The sequence below is a fragment of the Cervus elaphus genome, chromosome 5 (genome assembly GCF_910594005.1).
Source record: "Cervus elaphus chromosome 5, mCerEla1.1, whole genome shotgun sequence".
Classification (NCBI taxonomy): domain Eukaryota; kingdom Metazoa; phylum Chordata; class Mammalia; order Artiodactyla; family Cervidae; genus Cervus; species Cervus elaphus.
This window is the reverse complement of record NC_057819.1, coordinates 101469337-101490878: the sequence shown is the minus strand read 5'-3', so window position 1 is coordinate 101490878 and position 21542 is coordinate 101469337. Positions and strand designations below refer to the sequence as shown.

Sequence of the window (21542 nt, the reverse complement as noted above, 5' to 3'; positions counted from 1 at the left end):
TCCTACAAGTTCTGTGGCCTTGGGTGGGGCCCTATCCCACTCAGTCCCTCAGTTCCCACTTCTGATGACAAGTCTTGACTGTTCCACCTCCAGTTTTTTTTCTTTCCTCTTCTTCCCAACCTATCGCCTCTGCCTGAATCCACATCCTCATCCTCTCTTTTTCTGGACCACTGCAGGAGCTTCCAGACTTGTCCTTGTGATCTCCCTCTGTCCCTCGGTCCATCAGCCACAGGCTACCCACGTCAGCTCCCCCAAACCACCTCCTCATGCCTTAACACCTTCAGTGGCTCCACATCTCTACAGAGGGGAGTTTAAAGCCCGAATCATAAAGCACAGGTCCGGCCTCATTGCTTGGTCTTTTTGTGCCGGTATATTCTCTCCCTTGGGCTTCCCTTGTAACTCAGTCGGTAAAGAATCTATCTGCAGTGCAGGAGACCTGGGTTCAATCCCTGGGTCGGGAAGATCCCCTGGAGAAGGAAAGGGCAACCCACTCCAGTATCCTTGCCTAGAAAATCTCATGGACACAGGAGCCTGGTAAGCTGCAGTCACTGGGGTCACAAGGAGTCAAGCATGACTAAGCAACTAACACTCACTTACTTATTCTCTCCCTTCTTACATTCTAATGCTTCTTCCTCTAAGCTCATCTCGTGAGAACTATGCAGCCAAGTCTGTGGTAACCAGGCCTGGACTCTCAAATCTTCAAAGGAGAGAGGACCAGGATACAAGCAGAGCCTCCAGGCACAGAAGACTTGAGGGAAGACAGGAGAAGCAGCAGAGAGGAAAAGGAGGATGTGCTGCTGACAGCTTAGGAGGAGACCTTTTATGGGAGAAGAGGGCTGGAGAAAACAATCTGATTGGAGCCCCCTCCTAACCAAACCCTGGCTGCTCTACCCAGGGAAGCCTTAAAGGAAAAGTTAGATATTGGTAAAATAAGACTTCTTACCTTCACGCCACCAAGGTAAGTAGGAAGGGCAGGGGACAGAGACATTTCCAGGAGTGGAATGAGGCCAGCACACATACTGATCGAAGGTCCCATTACAGACTGCGCCTGCAGAGAAAAGTGGGCAAAATAAACCGAGGGAGCCCAGAACCCATCTCACTGGCACTGAAGCTGGTGTGGCCCGGGTAGGGACCAGCCAGGGCATCCCACTCTCTGGCGTCAGATCAAGGATGAGGAACCATGTGGGGAGGACAGGAATGCTTCACACAGCCCAACATGTGGCTCTGTCTACCCAACCTGACCCCTGGCGGTGGTCCAGTCTTTCATGTCAACACGCACGTCACACTGGTGTTGGTTTACTTTACATGGGCTGAACTCTCACAGAAACTCAGGGTCAGGAGAACACTTAGAAGTTCAGCCAGCATCTTCTGTCCTGTAAATAACTGTCAAACCCTCACCAGTTATATCTATGAAATGTGCAAAATGACCGGTGGATGGAAGGGCATCTGCAAGGTTGAGGTTCTTAGTCACATGTACCTGAGTCAAGCACTACCTGGTCAGATTTCTCTGTTTGAAGATGAATCCGATAATCATGAAATATCTGGGACTCTCAAGCAGCTCAGGGGATGAGCTGGTGCTTGGCAATGAGATGCTATAACATAAGCATCAGCTTTATGAGCCCCCAGGATCAAATGAAGGGGCTTCAGGCTGGAACCCAAACATCCATATTGCAAGCTCCTCACTCCTGGTTACCAAACATCATTTCCTACCATGGGCTCCCTATTAGGCTAGAACTCAGGGGCCACTCGGAGTGAAGAGTCAGGTCACTGGTATCAGGACCGAGCCGCAGGTCTGGAGCTTGGGGCACCCTGTAGACCTGGCTGCCAGGTCAGCACCCAGTCAGCACCTAGCCTGCGTGAACTCATCGAGATGAGCTGCCCTCAGGGAGCCTCCAGATCAAGAAGGCCTCCTTACTTTTACCTCAGAAAGCAGTTTTCCTCAAGATGGAAGTGGTTCCTATAATGAATCAAGCCTTGGTGGCCACCTGCTTAGCTAAAGGATATTTGAAAGGAAGGAGGCATGGCTGGGAGACTGAACTGCCTTTGGGTCAGGAAAAGGCAGAGAGAGTTTCTAGTGTCCTGTCAACCTCCAGGTCCCTGAGTGAAGTCATCTGAAAGAAGCCAGGAGATGAAGGAGGGGGCAACTTTCATCCACAGCTGACCAGTCTCAGAGGCAGGGGGCCAAGGCTTATTTCTTTCTTTTCTTGACAAAAAAAGAATCTGGATACACCCAGAGACCCAGCATCGAGACAGGAGAGGCTGTGGTCTGGCCAAACTATTAACATATTTGCTAGAATGCGCTCAACCTAGTGCAGTCCTAGATGAAAGTTAGCACCATGGGAGACTGAAGGACACCCGTCCGCACACACACACGTATAATAGATTCCTCGGTTAATCTATGACAGTGGCTCATGTCATGTGATTAGGTGGTCAAAGTACTATGACACATGGCTTATATCAAACACGGTCACATGCATGTATATTCCATCTTGCATGCTCTTTTACATAGGAAGTGGGTAGCCTTTGTAACTGTCTGACCCAACTGAACACAGCAGAAGTGACTTCCAAGGCTAGGTCACGAAAGGCAACCCAGCCAGTGTGCTGTGAGGAAGCCCAGGCCATCTGGAGAGGCCGCGTGGATGGGGCCCAGCCAACAGCCCAGCATAACTCCCAGCATCAACCAGCAGATGTGGGCATGAACCAGACTTCAGATGATTCCAACCTCTGGTCTTAGAATCTTTCAGCTAAACTCCAGACATTGCAGAGCAGATATAAGTCCTCCCCAATATTCTCTGTCTGAATTCCTGACACATAGAAACTGTGATAGTAATGTGTGCACTCAAAGTCATTTCAGTCATGTCTAACTCTTTGCAACCCTGTGGACTGTGTAGCCCACCAGGCTCCTCTGTCCATGGGATTCTCTAGGCAAGAATACTGGAGTGGGTTGTCATGCCCTCCTCCAGGGGATATTCCTGACCAAGGGATCGAACTTGCATCCCTTACGTCTCCTGCATTGGCAGGCAGGTTCTTTACCACTAGCGCCACCTGGGAAGGCCCATGAAAGATAATAAATCATTGTTATTACTGTTCTGAGCCATTAAGCTTTGGGGCTATTTGTTACACAGCCATAGATAACTGATACATGTGCTTACCAGAAGTTTCCTTGAGTAAGTCTCTCAGACACTTCTCTTTGTACTGAGCCCACTTCCGAGTTGTCTCCTCAAGGAGAGATCCTGTAACCTGAGCAGAAAAAACTCCAGTTACCAGCAAGCACATGTTATCACATTTAATCACAGGTTATCACCTCACACCATGATTCTCAAACCTTCCCACTGATAAGCCCATAATCGCTTGCACCACAGAACAATTTCTTTTGTATCTTATGTCCTATCTTAAATATTGCTGCTGTTGTTTAGTCACTAAGTTGCGTCCAACTCTTTTGTGACCCCATGGACTGTAGCCTGCCAGGCTCCTCTGTCCACTGGGATTTTCCAGGAAAGAATACTGGAGTGGGTTGCCATTTCCTTCTCCAGGGGATCTTCCCGACCCAGGGATCAAACCTGCATCTCTTGCATTGGCAGGAAGGTTCTTTATCACTGAGCCACCTGGGAAGCCAGATGTGGGGGAGACTATTGTAAATTGCAGAGATATTCTATTGAAAGGCATTCAAACACACACATAGACAAAGAGAACAAAACAAGCAAAACCCATCCATGAGCCCTACAGGAAGCCAGTTTTCACCTCCTGCGTAATTAGTCCAATCTACCTCACCCCCAACGCTCACCACTGCCCAGCATGCCCCAGACCCAATCCCATGGCATCCACAGGGTCTGTGAGTAGTTCCTTTGCAATTTTTCCAGGGAATGACACAGACAGCTTTCTGAAGACAAGCAAGGATGGTCATCATTAGACTAGAGGTTCCCAAACTTTCTCAATTCTTGCTGCCTTTCCAGTCTTAATAATTTTTCCACAGCACCCCCAGGCCAGTAGAAATACCATATCTAAAGTTCCATTAATCAGACTTCCCTGGAGGTCCAGTGGTTAAGAATTCGCCTGCCAATGCAGGGGACCTGGGTTTGATCCCTGGTCTGGGAGGATTCAATTTGCCGCAGGACAACCAAGCCCACATGCCCCAAGTACCGAAGCCCACACACCTAGAGCCTGTGCTCTACAACAATAGGAGCCTCCTCAAGGAGACACCCATGTGCCACAACTAAAGAAAGCCTGTGTATAGCAGAGAGACCCAGCGCAGCCAAAAAATAAACACAGTGCCATTAATTAAGTGGAGAAGGCAATGGCAACCCACTCCAGTACTCTTGCCTGGGAAATCCCATGGACGGAGGAGCCTGGTAGGCTGCAGTCCATGGGGTTGTGAAGAGTCGGACACGACTGAACAACTTCACTTTCATGCATTGGAGAAGGAGATGGCAACCCACTCCAGTGTTCTTGCCTGGAAAATCCCAGGGACGGGGGAGCCTGGTGGGCTGCCGTCTATGGGGTCACACAGAGTCAGACACGACTGAAGTAACTCAGCAGCAGCAGCAGCATTAATTAAGTAGATAGGCTGAACAACTTATTAAATATTTACCTCCTAACGACTTGGTACCTACGGGGGATGATGCATGCTTGTGCTTAGTCACTCAGTTGTTCCGAATCTCTGTGACCCCGTGGACTGCAGCCGGCCAGCCTCCTCTGTCCATGGGGATTCTCCAGGCGAGAATATTGGAGTGGGTGGCTATGCCCTCCTCCAGGGGATCTCCCCAACCCAGGATCGAACCCATATCTCCTGCATTGCAGGCGGATTCTTTACCATCTGAGCTACCAGGGAAGCCCAGTGGGGATGGTAAAACATCTCAAATCTAACAGTCAGATGGACCACTACCACCTGTGTTCCTGTTCCACCCTGATATTTGCAGTGTTTGCTTTTTATCACAGCAGCTGCAAAGAAGCCCAGCTTTGCAATGAAACATCAACCAAGGGAAAGTAGTGCCATATAATGTTGAAACCATGGACTACCTTGAGTTCATCATTCGCAGATGGAATGTATCCCTGCTTCCCTCAAAAAATTAAAATTAAAAAAAAAAATTATAATTCCTAACAGTACCCCTGCCAGTTCACAGCAGGGGTGCCCTAGGACATGTTAGCACACAATTTGGGAACCATGGGATGAGCCAATAAGTAGTTATCATGATAATAATGATGATGAAATAATTGGTATTTATCCCTTGGTTTCTGTTTCCAGTGCGTTTTAAATCTCCGTTAATAATCTCTCTTTTCTCTGTTATGGCCCAAGAGGCACGATGGTACATTAGCAACACACTGTTTAAAGAAATACATGTCCTAATGGGAACATAACTGACTATGTCAATTTTACAAATTCGGCAGAGATGTTGGTAACCAAATGATCAGCTTCCAGAATCCTCCAAGTCACGCAAGGGAAGACCTTTCCTTGGATAAAGCGCCGTTTATATGCATCAGGACTTAACAGAGGGAGAGACAATGAAATCAATCGTGCATGTGAGCTGTCCATGGGCTAACATTCTCTTATCCCCCGCTCTCTGCCACGACTGACGGCCATGGTCAAAAGGAAAAATAAAACCAAAGCAGCTCTGAATCTGATCCGTCTAGAAAAGCTGGACAAACTCTGATCATCTTCCCAGGTTCTTGTCCTAAGGACCCCAACAACATGAAAGGCTAATCTAAGTTCAATCACAGCCAAATCTTAATCAAGTAGTGGTGAGTGGATATTTTCTAGCTGGAAAAATCCAGCTCGATCCTGATTCCTCTTTCTCTTGCAAGGGTAACCAGCACCAACTCACTCGACCGAGAAGGGATTAAGAAAAAGGGGAAAAAAGCCTCTGTTGACTTGCTTTCAACAACACCTCTATTATTCTTTCATACCAAAGGAATAGACTTCACTGTAGATAAAATAAAAAAATGAAGACAAGCAGAAAGGGGAGAAGAAATGAAATCTTAATCTTTTTACCCAGAAATAACTATCTCCCTCCAGACTCTTCTCTCTGTACTCACATACAATCCTTTTTCTTTTTTCTTTCCTCTTTCATTTTAACCCAAAAGAAAATCATATTGTTGTGTAGTCTCTTTTTCCACTAGAATATACACTGTGACTATATTTCCATTTCAAAAACTATACTTCTAAAACACCATTTTAAGAGCTCTGTAAATCTACGGATGAGTGTGATACAATTTATTTCTCAAATCCTCTAGCAAATTGAACACCTACATTGTTCTAGATGTTTGGTAATATAAATGATGCTGTAATGAAAATATTCACAGCTAAACACTAGAGCACATCTTTGTTTTCTTAGGGAAAATTCTTTGAGTTGGAATTTCTGGGTCATCAACTATACATTTTTAAAAAGCTTTTGACAATATACTGCCAAATGATCCTAGCCAGAAAGAATTTTTTTTATTTAAAAATATGCACCTTTTTACACTCTCATCAGCAAAGTATGAAAGATCCACACATTCACTTCTTTAAAAGCCTGAGAGAGTTTATATTTTTTGACACCAAAGCAACTGCTAATTAACTCAGCTGAGCTGTGGGAAGGGGGAGGAGGCATGAGGATACAGCACTGTTTCCCAACTTGAATTTAGAATCTAAACTATCCCTGAGAATTTCTCATTAAGGGAATTTTACGGTGACTTCCTGCCAAAAAAACACGCCATGGTCATTTATATCCATGCAGGGCGAACGTCTACGAGCAAAAGTCATTGTGGAAATGTACGCCAAGGCTCGTATAACATAAACATCTGGAGAAAGAAGATGGGTTTGAAGATGGGTGACCCAGAGGACGGTCTTCAGGATTTTATACACATAACACAGGGCAGACAGAGGGAAGAGGTTCTGAAAACAGACTGGGTGGTGGAGGCGGGGAAGAGAGACTGCCCATAGGCACATTATCGATTATAAAAATACCAAGGTGTGGCTTGGTCAGCGTCATCCGCCAGCCTGACTCACTGCAGATTTGGCTGTTGTCACATAGAAATATTCGTATGTCAACAGCTTCTAAGGAATGCTGGGGAAGAAAGAACACAGGACTTTCAAGTACCCTGGGGGTAGGCGCAATGTCTCCACTGCTCACAAGCTACATCATCGCAGGTGATCGGACAAGATCCTATGAATCTTGGTGGTCAGTGACAGTCACCTTCTCAGAGGCTCGTTGTGGGATTTGGGCAAGACCATTATGACAAAATGCCAAGCGCTGCAGCAGAACTTGGCACCTAAGAGACAGCTGACCCATGGTTGTGGAGAGGAGATGAACAAAACCAGAGAGTCAGCTGAACATATACTCCATTTTTTGAATATGAGACAGAGAACTGGAGCAAGGGTGAGAGATCTGTATCAACTCTTCCAACAACGGCTCCGCCACTAAGTCCCAGGCCACCTGCCCCCAGGAACGTTATGGTCACTCGCCAAGAGGCAGCCACCATGGCAAGAATCCCAGGCAACCCTGAACTGGGTTCACATCTACTGTCTGAGGGTTTGAAGCCAGCCTCTGGGAGGACGTGGATGTAGAGAATTTGGTGCGGGTTTTCTGCCTGTCTGGTTCTGGACCAACATCAGAGAAAGTCTGATAAGGTGAGCACTGATGAGACCCAGCACCCCAGCCCTCCCTCTATAGGGGCAGGAGGGATGCAGATTTCCAAGGCTGCAAGCAGAGATGAACTCTGCCCATGGACCAAAGAAAGAAAAGCATTGAATTCTCAAAGTACTTCCTCACTCAGGTGAATGGAACTGAAGCTCCTTCACATCATGGCCCAGAATAAAGAAGAAACCTTGAGGGACCTCCCTGATGGTCCAGTGGCTAAGAATCCTCACTCCCATTGCAGGCAGCCCAGGTTCCATCCCTGGTCAGGATACTAGACCCCACATGCTGCAACTAAGAGTCCTCAGCTTGTTGGATGGCATCATCAACTCAATGGACATAAGTTTGAGCAAACTCCAGAAGATAGTGAAAAACAGGGAATCCTGCAGTCCATGGGGTCACAAAGAGTCAGACACGACTTAGCAACTGAACAACAAATGCTGCAACTAAGACCCGGCACAACCAAATACATTTTTAAAAATTGGGAAAAAAAGGAATCTTGCAAAGCGAAGGGGCAAATGTCTCGTCTCCTTGGATAAGAAAAAACAAGCTACCAGAATGCCCAACTAAAGAAGATAGTTACAAACAAACATGATTTACCCCTGAAGTCCTTAAACACCAGGCCATGGAGCTCAATTTTCTGACAGAAAAACGTTCAACTTCCTTGAGCTTCAGTTTTATCATCTGTAAAGGGGGTTAACAGGAAAACCTCTCGCCTAGGTTTGCTGAGAGCATGAAATAAGATAAAGAGCCCCAGACCTGGCACCAGACCTGGAGCATAGTAAGTGTTCAACAAAAATGTTAGCCTGGGTTAATAAGTATTTTGTTAAGGAAAAACGCAGATTGCAAGAAAATATTTATAGTATAAGCCTCTGTTGTTTTTCTTTTAAACTATATGTAAATAAATGGTAGAAAAGTGTGAGTGTAAGCCAAAAAATGTGAATAAAGGTGATCTCTAGGTTGTGGGAGTACAGTAATTTGTAGTTTGTATTTATACATCTCCAGATTTTATGAGTTTATTTTTGTAAATAAACATTCTGTATTTTTATAATAGGAAGGAAGGAAAAAAAGGAAGATAGGAAGGAAAGAAAAAAAAAATCCACTTATTCAATCTAAATACTTAAACCTGGAAGAATGATGAAAGCGAACAGAGGAAACATGCAGGAATTTTTTTAATGTTATTTGCAGAGTTCACGCTGACATGCGAAAATGCTTATCATCTGATGTAAAGGGGAGACCAGGATACAAAATGTTTTCTACATCCTAATTCCAGCTGGAGAAGAAAAAATGCATAGAAAAAGGATTTGAGGAACATATGCCAAAATATCAACAGTGATTACCTCTGAAGCTTGGATTATGGTTGATTGTCATTGCCTTAATACCATTTTACATTTTCCAAATTGCCTACAAGAGGCCTGAAGTGCTTCTATCATCAGAAAATACATACGCCTGATAACAATAACAATAACAATAATAATACAAACGGCTCTTACTTGTTTGATGGAAACCAGAAACAGCAGGGCCAGGAAGGGCCTCGCAGGGGTCCAGCGAGCCGGCTTGCGAGGGGAGGAGAGAGGCCCAGCCCCCCGGGTGGCAGGGGTGTCCATGAATAGCACGTGGGCTCCGGGCAGGGGGCTCACTGCCCTCCTCCGGGACCCTGCCCAGCTCGGCTCTGGCCTCATCTTTCTCACTGTGGGTCACAAGTGTCAGCACATCCTTCGAACGGTCCAAGATGTACCGCAGGCGGCCGCCTCTTGCATTCCTTTTCCTCCGGCGAGAAGATGTTTGCACAAACCCTCTGCACGCCGCCCCTGAGAGTGTCTGGCCCAGTCTAGAGCCATCTACCGAATCGCCAAAGTTTCTCATCCCCCGTCCCGCCTCCCCCTCAAAAGGCAGGGAGATTTTTCCTAGACCTCCCCCCAGTGCTGGGACTTCCTGGGCAGAGGCCGCCCAGGAGAAAAGGCAAGGCATCCAGTAGGTTCCACCCCTGAAGCCCTACTAGCTGCAAAGGACCAGGGTGGGACTGACCTGGATTCCAGGCCCTGAGGACCAGTGGTGGGAGGATGGGCCTCCAGGTCTGAGGTGGGCATCTTCATCATGGGGGACACTTGTTATTGAGGCTTTAAGTTTGTCCAGGATGGGCTGAGCCCACCTACCAAGGCCGGGTCTCCTCTGGGCCCTGTTTATGCCAAGACTTCCAGCAAGACAGCTTTTCTGCCCAGGAGACAGCAGCTCCTGCCCCAGAGCCTGAAGCAAAACCCCCATCAGTGGGCTTCGCTGGGGGTCCAGTGGTTGGGAATCCACCTGGCCAGGCAGGGGACGTGGGTTCAGTCCCTGGCCAGGGAAAATAGGATTCCACATGTCGTGGAGCAGCTAAGCCTGGGCGCCACAACTACTGAAGTCTGAGCGTGCTAGAGCCTGTGCTGCACAAAAGAAGCTACCGCAATGAGAAGCTCAGGCACCACAATCACAGAGCAGCCCTCACTCTTTGCAGCTCGAGAAAGCCGGCGGGCAGCCACAAAGACCCAGAACAGCCAAATAAATACTTAAAACAAAGCAAAACAAAACCCCATCACCGACTTGAGCTCCTGCTACATAGCAGCCAACCAACATGCTGAAAAGTCAAAAACGTGCTCACCTCTAGATGGCTCTCACCTGTGAGCAAAGGTCGCTCAGTCCACCAGGCAGATCCTTTGTCAGAACCCATGATCCATTATTGCCAACTAACAGGTGTGTAGTTTTCCACCACAACTCACATGGACAAAACCTTCTCACCTGGCGTCCTACTTCATTCGTCCTTACAATAACCCTGTGAGGGGATGGTTAGTTCTCTGCTTGATGGCTGCAACATTGAGGTTCAGAGAGGTTAAGTGGCTTTCCCAAGGTCACACAGCAAGTTAAAGGTGGAGCCAAGATACCCAGGTCTTCTGACCAGTCACCTGACCACAGAAGCTTGGTAAGGTCCCACATCTGACCCTAACCTTCTAGGTGAGTTCCTTTTTTCTAGTAGGTTCAGCACTGTGTCTCTGAGACACTCTGCTTGGCCCTTCTCATCCACCCCTCCCTGTTCAGCCCCTTCCAAGCCTTTCCTGAACTTGAGATTCCACAAAAGACGTCCTGATTTTATGAAATGCAGATCAGCAAGAGACAGGAACACCATGTTCCCATTTAGGCTTTTTTTCCCCCCATAAGCTGTACCAGAGGCTCTCATGCTGTTTAACTTACTCAAGTGAGTGAATTTTGAACAGTTGGGGCAAAATAGTTGAGCATCCCTTAATAGAAATCCTTGGACATCTTTAAAAAAGACAAAAAACCCACATGGCAAGATTTTAAATACCAGCAGTAAAACATTCAAAATGAACACAGACCCCCCTATCCCAAGATGGACTCACATAATGATGTGACCTCTGGAATCCATGTGGTCATCCCTTTGGGATAGCAGAGAGAAGAATGAAGTGACCCAGAGGGAGAAAACTGCCCACATGATGGTTCTGATCCTTCGATGTGGCTGTAAAGCTAGTCTGTGATGCACTTAACAGATTCTCTCCCCAATCGCCTACTGGCAAAAACAGTGCTGCCTGCTTGGTAAGAATATTCTATCAAGCCTCTCTGAACTTTTTCTCAAAAACAGCCTTTTTCTAAAGGGACAGGGGTTGTGGGGAGGGGACGGCTACACACGACTTCTCCACTTGTTGGATGGATGCCATCTAGTGATAAAATGAGGTAACTCCTCTTCCCACAAGACTGGTTGGCAACCACACAGACACAGCTCACAACACAGTCCTCGGTCTTTGCCAGCCGGAAAATCCAGGCTAAGCGATGTGGACCCAAATAACACCGGCCTTTTCTCCTACCTGCCCAGGTTGATTCTCTGTCATGATGGGGGAGGGGGGTTTGTCTTCGGGAGGTGTCTAACATAGGATGGAGAACATTTGTGATCCAGATGGCACGTGGAACCCTTGAGGACATCATGCTATGTGAAATAAGTCAGTCACAAAAAGACAAATTCCACGTATAACTCGAGTGACCAAATTCATGGAGAGTATCATAGGGGCTGGGGGAAGAGGAATGGGGAATTGGCATTTAATGGGGACAGAATTTCGGTTTTTGCAAGATAAAAAGAGTTCTGGAGCTTTGTGGCAGACCCAAATGTACTTAAGAGTTCACTTAAAAATGATTAAGACAGTAAACTCTGTATTATGTATATTTCATCACAATTTAAAAAGAGCAAAAATGGCATCTCTGCTCAGTGTTTCACAGCAGCCTGGATGGGAAGGGAGTTTAGGGGAGAATGGATACATGTATATGGACGGCTGAGAACCTTCACTGTTCACCTAAAACTATCACAATATTGTTAATCAGCTATACTCCAATACAAAATAAAAAGTTTTTTAGAAAGTGATGGTGAAAGTGTGAATAACACGAATCAAATTTAAGAGCATTTCGAGTTGGATCTGTAGCTATTCCATTGTGCCTAACACAAAGTGGAAGGACATTTTCTTCCAGTATCTAAAAACAGTCATCCAGTTCGACAAAAGAGTTGCTCACATCATCACATGGGAATAAATGAAGTTCTGCCCTTGCAAAAAAAAAAATAATAATAATAACAAAAACAGAAAATCAGCACCTCTATATCGTGGGGAGGACTGAAGGGCTGACAGTGTTGAAGGGAGCATGACCCAGCTCTGTGGCTCCTTCGGGCACAGATGTCACACCCTGGAGAGCACCACTTCCCCAGGGGGACATGCGGGGAGAGGTAAGGATGCCAGATGGTGGACCGAGGTGGGGCGGGTACCAGGATGAGGCAGGCGAGGGGGGCCCCACTGCTCATCCTGCCGCCGCACCCCGCATTCAGCCATGGACCGGCGGGCCAGGCAGCAGCGGGCTCTGGCCCTCCTCCCGGTCTGCCTGGCCCTCGCCTTCTCCCTCACGGCCGTGTGCAGCAGCTACTGGTGCGAGGGCACGCGGCGGGTGGCAAAGCCACTGTGCCAGGATCGTCCGGGGGCGCTGCATTGCATCCACTACAGCCGTGGCAGCAGCGACAACCGGAGCCAGGCCGTCCAGTACATTTGGGAGATGGGAGACGACAAGTTCGCCCAGCGCAGGTTCCACGTGGGGCTCTGGCAGTCATGCGAGGAAACCCTCGGGAGCACAGGTGAGCTCAGCATCCACGGGTCCTCTGGTGGTTCGGGGACATAAGCTCTCTGGCTTTCCACGTGAAAACATCGCCCAGACCCAAGAGAGCCTGCCTGGGGAGACTGCAGCCGAGGGCCCCTGCGGGGAGATTGCTCCACACACACATTTTCTAGTCAGTCTAATTTAGCACAAATGCCTGGGCGAGCTGATGCATAAGAAAAGGAGCAGATTACAACTGGAGGCGGATGGTGGCGCCCACAGAGAGGGACCGGAGGGACGAGGGGGGCTACGGAGACCTGGCCGCAAGGACTCCAGCCTGGGGAGTATGCTCCTGGGCCCTGGACAGGCACAAGAAAGGGATCTCAGGGTGTCTGGTCACCCCCAGCTCTGCTGCCCACTGCAGCTTCCTGGGTATTTCCCTTCTTAATCAGCTTCATCTGCATCCCCCTAAAAGTTGACCCTCCTTTGGACCCCCTAATAAAGTCCTCCTGGGGACCCCCTGGAATGCTATGTGGTGACCCCCTACCTGGAGGTCATCTTCTAAATAGCTCTGCATCTTCTTCCCAATGCCTCTAAAGAGAGAACGCACCATTTGAAATGAAGATGTAAAACAAAAACTCCTCTTAGAGAACGAACTTATGGTAGGGAGCCAGGCAGAAGGATAGTTAGGGAGCTTGGGGTGGACATGTACACTCTGCTGTATTTAAAATGGATAACCAACAAGGACTAGTATAGAGCACAAGGAACTCTGCTCAATGTTATGTGGCAGCCTGGATGGGAGAGGGGTCAGGGGAGAATGGATCCATGTATATGTATGACCAAGTCCCTTTGCTGGTCACCTGAAACTATCATAACACTGTTAATCAACTCTACCCCAATACAAAATAAAAAGTTTAAAAAAAAAAAAGAAATAGAAAAAAACAAAAATTCCTGGTTGGGGCGGCTTTTCAACTCAATGTTCTTTCTCTTGGGTGAATGAATTAGTCAGCAGAATGTGTTGATTCCCGACTCTGTGCGGTTCTGCTGAACCAAGAAATTCAAGGACGGAGGGTCCTGGGCACACCATAGTGGGTGGGAGTTTGGGGAGAAAAAGCAGACGGAGTGCCACAGTCCATCCCCAGGACTCTGACACTGTTTCCCAGGCTGGCTGGCTGTACCGCTTGGCTGGCGAACCTCTGTTCAGCTATGTAACACCCGCCTGTCTGGCTTCATGGGATTTATAAAGATTTTTCCTTTTAATCCTGCTGGACCTATTCAAAAGGAACATCATTTCTGAGGATTCATATTAATCAAGGGGTCACTGTGGTCTGACCCACGCTAAACTCACCCTTCTAAGCTATTGTGAATTCTCTTAATCTCCTTGGCTGGTCCCATTTTCACTCTGCCCAGCCCCTGGCTCTGGACTTGCCTCCTCTTTACCCCCTGTTGAGATAAGGCAGCCCTCTCTAGAAGGCTAGTTAGACATTCAGTCCTCCATGCATTAAGCAGAAAGACAGCAGTAGGGTTTAAGTGCATATTAACCAGGAGAGAAGCTTTCCTAAGTGTTAGTTGCTCAGTCATGTCCGACTCTTCAACCCCGTGGACTGCAGCCCACCAGGCTCCTCTATCCATGGGATTTCTTAGGCAAGAATACTGGAGTGGGTAGCTATTCCCTTCTCCAGGGGATCTTCCTGACCCAGGGACCCAAGTCTCCTGCATTGGCAGGAGGATTCTTCCTATCTAGGATCTCATTTAATCTTCAAAGCAAGGCTAATGTGGGGACTATTAAACCAATTTTAGGAATAGGAAAGCCGTTCCTCTGAAGAGTCAATAACGAGTGGGATGGGAGGGAATCTCAAGACGGTAGGGATATATGTTACGGATGGCTGATTCACATTGTTGTACGACAGAAACCAACACAACATTGTAAAGCCATTATCCTCCAATTAAAGCAAAAACAAAAAAAAAAGAAAGAAAGAAAGAAAAAAAAGAGTCAATGATCTATGCCCCTAACATTCGCCTCTTTTAGCTCCTAGCAGCCCAGACTGGGAGCTGCAGGGTGTGTCTTCCTGGCACCTTCCCTACAGCCCCTGGGTTGAATCCCTGATGTGGCAGGACAGTCTTGGGACAGTACTGGGCCCCTGCAAGCCCAGTTCTAATGCTGAAACTGCCTCCACCCATGTTTTCCCTACCACGTTTTCCCCTCAGAGGTCCTCAGACACACTCTTCCTAACTGTGCAGAGACAAATCAGGCAATGTCCCTGGCTCCTCCCACTCCACCATCTATGATTCAATTCAGGGCTGATGTGTTCATGGAGCAAGATGGGGGTACCCACCTGGGACACAGCATCCCAGAGGGTGATTCGCCCTGGTGTCAAACCCTCCACCCATTACTCATCCCCAAACCGAAATTTGGTGACATCGGTATACTCAGTAGATAACCAAGGACTCATATCCTTCAAAGGGACTACACCTCACAGCGGGCAGCACAAGCTTTTCTAGCCAATATGTGCAACATGACCAATGGTACGGGCAAAGCACACCCCCTGGAGCACAGAATAAGTCTGGGGGTGGGTTCTGCCCATTACCTGGTACTCACACACATAACTCTTCCCTTTCCTCTCCCACTCCAGGAAGCAGGATGGAGTGCAAGTAACTGACTCACTTCATAGCAGAGATAGTTCTGAATCTGCTCTATTTCATTTATTAAAATGATTACAAACATTGTCACTTTCCCCTCTACCCAGAAAGAAATTATTTGAGACTCACGTCATCCTGGATGCTGTTTGGGAAGTCCAGCATCAAGTCTTGCAGCGTCAGTCCAGATGGGCTAGGGTATGCTGTAATAACAAACAACATCCAAGTCCCACAGGTTTAAACCACCAAATTCATTTCTAGCTCTTGCTATTTGTATTTTGCCGGTTGGCAAGCGGTGTCTCCTCACTGGAGCCACTCAGGGATCTAGGCAGAGAGAGGCTCCACCTGGACATATGCTTCTGTGATCTCAGAGGCAAGAAAATGAGAACTTTTAGACAAAACTCTGACTCGTAAAGCTTCTGACGGGAAGTGATTCCCCCCACCCACCCCATAATTTCCACCCCCAGTCCTCGGCCATAACAAGGCATATGACCCAGCCTGGATTCACTGGGGCAGGATTGTATCATGATGCTCCAGGGAGGGGCACCACCTCTCTGGGAACAATAAAGCCACACTCCCCAGTCCTTGTTCAAAATGATGTGGATGCACTCAAGGGGGGCTGGAAACACAGCTTGTCCCTTGTTGTCAAAGTTCACCCTACTTGATTCTATCTTCTTTTACTTCCAGGTGAAAACTGCAGAAGTTTCCAGAGTGTAATACCAGCTGAAGAACAAGGTAAACCCCTTCCTCATGTTCTGTCTACCAGCCCTTCTCACCATTTGGACAATGTCTATGGTTTTGGTTGGGCTAGGGGGAAAACATGAAAGAGTTATTTATAGTTTTTCCATGAATTCAAGTCCCACAGAGCCACTGGCTCTTTTCATGGGCCCTGTAGGCAGTAATGCCAGAAAATGTTAAACCACCAACTCTGCAGGGAGGAGGGGATGCCCTGATGGGTGGTATTTGCAGCTTTTTGGAGTGTGAATACTCCCACCAAGGCCAATTTCAAACTATCAAGGCAAGGTGACCACAGAGCAGGAAAAAAGATGAGTCTAGTTCATCACTGCCAATAGCATTTTCCCTCTCTATAACACTCATCAAAGTTAAACTTACTTTCCTAGTATCGTTTCCCCAGCAAGAATATAGCTTTTGTGATGGCATGGACCATGTATCTTTCATTCATTGCTGTGTCCTCAGGACCAAACTGCCTTATAGGAGGCTTTTTGCAAATAACAGTTTCACTCCCTGCCCCTTTTATTCACTCCTTTCCACATCCAACCTATTTTCTTGAAGCAGCAGGAGGGGTCCCACCGACAGGGTAAATTGTAGGTTGACATGGAAACGAATGAGACTTTGGCATCTCGAATCAGGGGGCCTCAATTCTCTGACTCCTTCGTCCGCCCTGGTGAAGTTTATCCTCTCCTTTAAAAAATGAAGATAGTGTCTTATGGTGGAATCAAAATAACATGGTAACTTCTGAACTGGGGAACGGGACCTCCAGCATCCTTCAGGCCCTCGCAGAATTTTGCTTAGTCTTTTTTTCCCTCCCAGCTAATGACAATCTTCCCAAAGCTTCTCTTTCAAGCCCCAGGACTCCCCTTGCATTGTCAACTTTCCAAGACTCAGCAGAGGTTTTTGTGGTTTTCACCCCATGGTGGTTTTTATTTATTTATTTTTGTTTTAGAAGTGACCCGAATCACATGATTGAATATCCCAGTATTTCTAAGGGGCTGTCCTGGTGGCTCAGACGGTAAAAAATCTGTATTTCTGAGTCCCAGCATCTCTTTTATCCTTACATTTGCAGGTGTCTTGTGGCTGTCTATCGGGGCTGAGGTCCTGAATATCCTACTGACATTGACAAGTGCAGTCCTCCTGGGCTCCAGAGTGAGGCATCACTCTGGGTTCCACTGGCTCAAGGTGGATGCCTCAGTAGCCATCCTCATGGTGCTTGCAGGTACTTGCCAAGAGCATCATCAGAACAGGCAAATTCCCTACAGCCTGCCCCCAAGGGAACTGGCAGAGCTCCAGGCTGGCTCTTCCTATCACTGGCCCATTCAGTGGGACAACGGGTCCACTGGAGAAGTTACCAAATTAATCCCGTTGGTGGAAGCAATGGGGGGGCTGATGAAAAAAGCAGGGATAGGCACAAATAGACAGCAAAATCTATCAGCATGTCTTTGTCACAACTGTGGGGAAGAAGTCCACTGGCTTTGAGAACAGAGACTGCCCTATTTGAACAATTGTTAAGCATGAGTCTGGAGAAATACTGCCTGGATTCAGAGATCTCCAACTTGCTGGCTGTGTGATTCTGGGCCGGTGGCTTCACTTCTCTAACTAGCTGCCTCAAAAAGCTGTGATAGGACTTCCCTGGCGGTCTGGTGGCTAAGGATTTGCGCTTCCACTACAGGGAGCATGGATCTGATCCTGGTCAGGGAAGATCTTGCATGCCAGTGCAGCCAAAACATACAAAAACAAAGAAACAAAATGCTATGGTGATGACTAAATAAGAATGCACATAGTATATAGTAAGTACTCAAAAATGGCAGCTTGTTAAAAATTATCCAAGTGGGGTCAATAGCCCTATGAGTAAAGAACTCCTCTTCTTGGTCTTCTGAGTTGTCCAAGTAATTTTTCTGGTTGTTGTTGTTCAGTTGCTAAGTTGTGTCTGACTCTTTGAGACCCCATGAACTGTAGTTAGCCAGGCTCCTCTGTCCATGGGATTCTCCAGCAACAGTACTGGAGTGTGTTGCCATTCCCTTCTCCAGGGGCTCTTTCTGAGTCAGGGATGGAACCCGGGTCTCCTGCATTGCAGGCAGATTCTTTACTGTCTGAACCCATAGACCAGGAAAGCCCATAGACCACTAGAGAAGTCCCCAAACTACTTTCTACTTGACCACTGAAGCCACAGTTGGTCACTCCCTGTCATACATTTATTAAATTAAAACATAGCCCTGTAATGGGAGCCCCTGAAAAAGAAAGGCAAAATAACTAATATTTAAAAGTAATATTCAAAGAAACTTTCTGGAACAAAAGACCACAATCTATGCATATAAAACTCTAACACCTGGGGGAAAAAGTGATACAGTACATTCAAGTCCTAGACATATCCCACTAAAACTGTTAAAGGAAAAGAAAATCATCTGGGTCCTCAGGCAAAAAGATCAATTCAGTTACAGAGAACAGAAAATCACACTGGGAACTGACCAGTTCCTACTGTGAAAGTCTACTGTGGCCAGAACCTATTCCGATTTTTATGCAAAGTTTTTCTGTGTTAGCAAACAATCCGCATTCAAAAAAAAAAGTGACAGAACTTCGTAAAGTATGGCTTCAGGCTAAATGTAGCTCAAGGACCTCTTCCCTGTTCTGGAAAACGGAGGATATAAAATCGGTGCCTCTGGGGACTTCACTTGTGAAACAGTAGTTAAGACTCCGAGCTTCTAATGCAAGGGGTGCAGGTTCCATCCCTGGTCAGGAAACAAAGATCCCACATGCTGCGCTGTATGAATTTAAAAAAAAAAACCCACAGCAACATGATAAAATAGAAAAAGGAGGTGGTCTTGAGACAGATGACATGGCAAGGGAACATTCACCACTGTGTAGACTGGTGACTCTAAGAAATCAGTAGACGTGTAAAACATGAAGGCTGCTTGGAAGGGCTCAAGGAGGATGTTAGTGGGTTAGGACAGCCAACTCATGTGCCGTAGAAAAGTACATTCTTTACTGTGGCTCACAAGTTTTCCTTGTGCAGGGCTTCTAGCCATGGTGGCCCACATGATGTACACAACCATTTTTCAAATCACTGTGAACCTGGGACCGGAAGATTGGAAGCCTCAGACGTGGGACTATGGCTGGTCATACTGGTGAGTTGCTGGCCACGGTGGACCAGCAGAGATGCACACAGGTTTTCTAGGAGCACCACCGCCCTTGGTCACAGCTCCACCACCTGCTACTCCTGGGACTTTGAGTTAGTTTCTTAATCTTTCTGTAGCTCAGATTCCTCATCTCTAAAATGATAATACCCATCTTAGATATTTTTATGAGAATGTAAGGAGGTTATGTTTATAAAATTCTTGGCACAGAGTGAAGCGCTGAAGAAATAGAGATAGTGCTGTTGTTACTTTCTTGAACACAGTTTAAGGAGAAAAGTCCTATTATAATTCCTAAAAAATATTTCAGTGAGGAGAGACCCAGTCCCCGATTCTAATGGAAAGGCAGGCCATGACACAGAAGTTCTGTCTCTACTAGAAAGACTTGATGCAGAATTGGATACAGAAAGGTGAAGTCACCAGCTCAGGGTTGCACAGTTAGCAAGAGATGTGTGCAAACCCACAGGGCATGGGTGACTCCCGGGTCTGGTTCTCTCCACCATTCACATATTCCCGACAAAAACACGTTGACTGCTCTCTGAGATCTGTGATCCAAAGCATTAGTCGCTCCGTCATGTCCAGCGCTTTGTGATGCCATGGACTGTAGCCCGTCAGGCTCCTCTGTCTATGGAATTCTCCAGGCCTGAATACTGGAGCAGGTAGCTGTTCCCTTCTCCAGGGGATCTTCCCAACCCAGTGATCGAACTCAGGTCTTCTGCACTGCAGGCAGATTCTTTACTGTCTGAGCCACCAGGACGCCCAAACCCAGGTCCAAATTGGGTAGAACCGGGAGTTGACATTCCATCCCAGCAGGAAGCCCTGGAGTCAGCCCCTCACTCTTTGCTAACCGTGCCTTTTGTTGACAGCCTCGCCTGGGGTTCCTTTGCTCTGTGCATGGTTGCATCGGTCATGGCCACAAGCAGATACACAGCAGCCCGCCGGGAACTCGCAGAGAAAAAAAGTGGACAGAAGGGCAGTCAGCACTCTCCACAAGACTTCCAGAAACCCAAGGCTTCAGACAGTGTTTGGGAAACAGAAGCTGCTCCCAGCCCTGCGGGGTGTGCCCTTATCAGTGTATCTAAGCACCTGCCACCAAAGGCTCCAGGCAAGGTGTCCATGTGCTAGCCAGGGTTCATGGCTGACAGATCTGCACAGGCAGACAAACCAGACACTAGTCTACAAGGAGCATTTCTGGAGTGGGCTTCACAAGGCTGTGAAGTAAACCTTCCACCTGCCATCTTACCCTTCACTAAACACCTTTGCCTTCAACTCCTGATTCCTGTTATAATGCCAGTATTTTTAAATGAGATAACTCCTACAAAAAATATCACCCATTGACACTCTAGTATAAATGAGCATCCCAAGCTTTCCTGACAGTTTAATAAGGGTGACAGTAGGAACATGTGAGTGCTAAGAGTAAGAGCTAAAGAAAGGGGGAAAACAAGGCTTTGACTACAAACAATGTAGATTTGTTGCCCATACAGTTATGTTGACAGAAGAGTCCAGAATGTCTTTTTCCTTAATTGACACACACAAATTAATAGTACATGTGACTACCCTATATTTTTTTTCTGTTTTAATCAGGAAGAAATGAATTTAAAAATCAGTTTTGTGTTATTTTTAAAATACATTTTCTTCTAAATTTTCTACTTTCCACCTATAGGAAAATCAGTTTGGAAGGATAATCAAATGATAAAACAAAATAAGAAGGGTTGAATGGAATGACATCTTGTCACAGCTAAGTGGAACAAATGTTTGAATTGTTGTGCTTAAATTAAATTGCCAGGCACTTCTGCTTCTAAAAATAAACATGGTGAAACCTGCAAGTCTTGTTTGAAACAGTGGTATGCTGCGTGTTTCCTAACTTGTTCAGTTACAATATTATATACCTCTCTTTCGCATTTCAAACTAACATGCTATTGAGGTTACCAGTTGTTAAACACATAACTTGGGTTTTAAAGGGGAAAAAGAACTGCCATATCCTAATAACCCTAAATGCATCCTAGCTTAGATTCATTTTTAAAAATATATTTATGTGTGTAGTGAATGTATCATTTCTGAAAAAAATGTCTGAATGTTTTCAAATAAAATCACTCAATCTATTTATGCTGAACTGTACCATTTATACTGTCAGAGAATAAGGGGCAGTTCAGCTAACTTCTTCTTAGTTGTGGATCTGCCTAATGACTGATGGGCCTATGGAATTTTGAGCTATGTTGAACCAAGCGTATTTGAAGTGGTATTAAATGGCTTTTTACTGGAATGAGTCCAACACAAGGAAGGCGTGCTGGGGTCCTCTGGAGCAGAAGAGTTC

At 46.6% G+C, this 21542-nt stretch overlaps 2 protein-coding genes across 4 annotated transcripts in view; one reads left to right on the top strand and one right to left on the bottom strand.

The window, feature by feature from the left end:
• Nucleotides 1–15570, bottom strand: part of GLP2R (glucagon like peptide 2 receptor) — a 51751-nt gene extending 36181 nt beyond the window's left edge. Inside the window, exons 1-4 of one of the 3 annotated variants that reach the window (XM_043903836.1) lie at nucleotides 10266–10668; nucleotides 9104–9914; nucleotides 3153–3240; nucleotides 944–1048 (exon numbers count right to left, since the gene is read on the bottom strand). In XM_043903836.1, coding sequence (XP_043759771.1) covers nucleotides 944–1048; nucleotides 3153–3240; nucleotides 9104–9292 — 382 coding nt within the window. In that variant the 5' untranslated portion in view covers nucleotides 9293–9914; nucleotides 10266–10668. Of the gene's footprint in view, nucleotides 1–943; nucleotides 1049–3152; nucleotides 3241–9103; nucleotides 10669–15494 lie in introns of those variants that run through there. The other 2 variants (XM_043903838.1, XM_043903837.1) reach the window with 2 other exon arrangements.
• Nucleotides 12468–21047, top strand: GSG1L2 (GSG1 like 2). Its single transcript, XM_043903839.1, has 5 exons — nucleotides 12468–12765; nucleotides 16050–16097; nucleotides 17167–17316; nucleotides 19111–19222; nucleotides 20095–21047. The coding sequence occupies exons 1-5, from the start codon at nucleotides 12468–12470 to the stop codon at nucleotides 20351–20353; spliced, it is 867 nt and encodes a 288-aa protein (XP_043759774.1). The 3' UTR covers nucleotides 20354–21047.
• The last annotated feature ends 495 nt before the right edge of the window (nucleotides 21048–21542 follow it).

What these genes read in the sequence shown, in the direction of transcription:
- GSG1L2 (XM_043903839.1), top strand. Translation starts at nt 12,468, where the DNA reads ATGGACCGGCGGGCCAGGCAGCAGCGGGCTCTGGCCCTCCTCCCGGTC. An exon ending in GGAAACCCTCGGGAGCACAG is followed by an intron (nt 12,766 to 16,049) that starts GTGAGCTCAGCA and finishes TTTTACTTCCAG; the next exon opens with GTGAAAACTGCAGAAGTTTC. An exon ending in CATCCTCATGGTGCTTGCAG is followed by an intron (nt 17,317 to 19,110) that starts GTACTTGCCAAG and finishes TTCCTTGTGCAG; the next exon opens with GGCTTCTAGCCATGGTGGCC.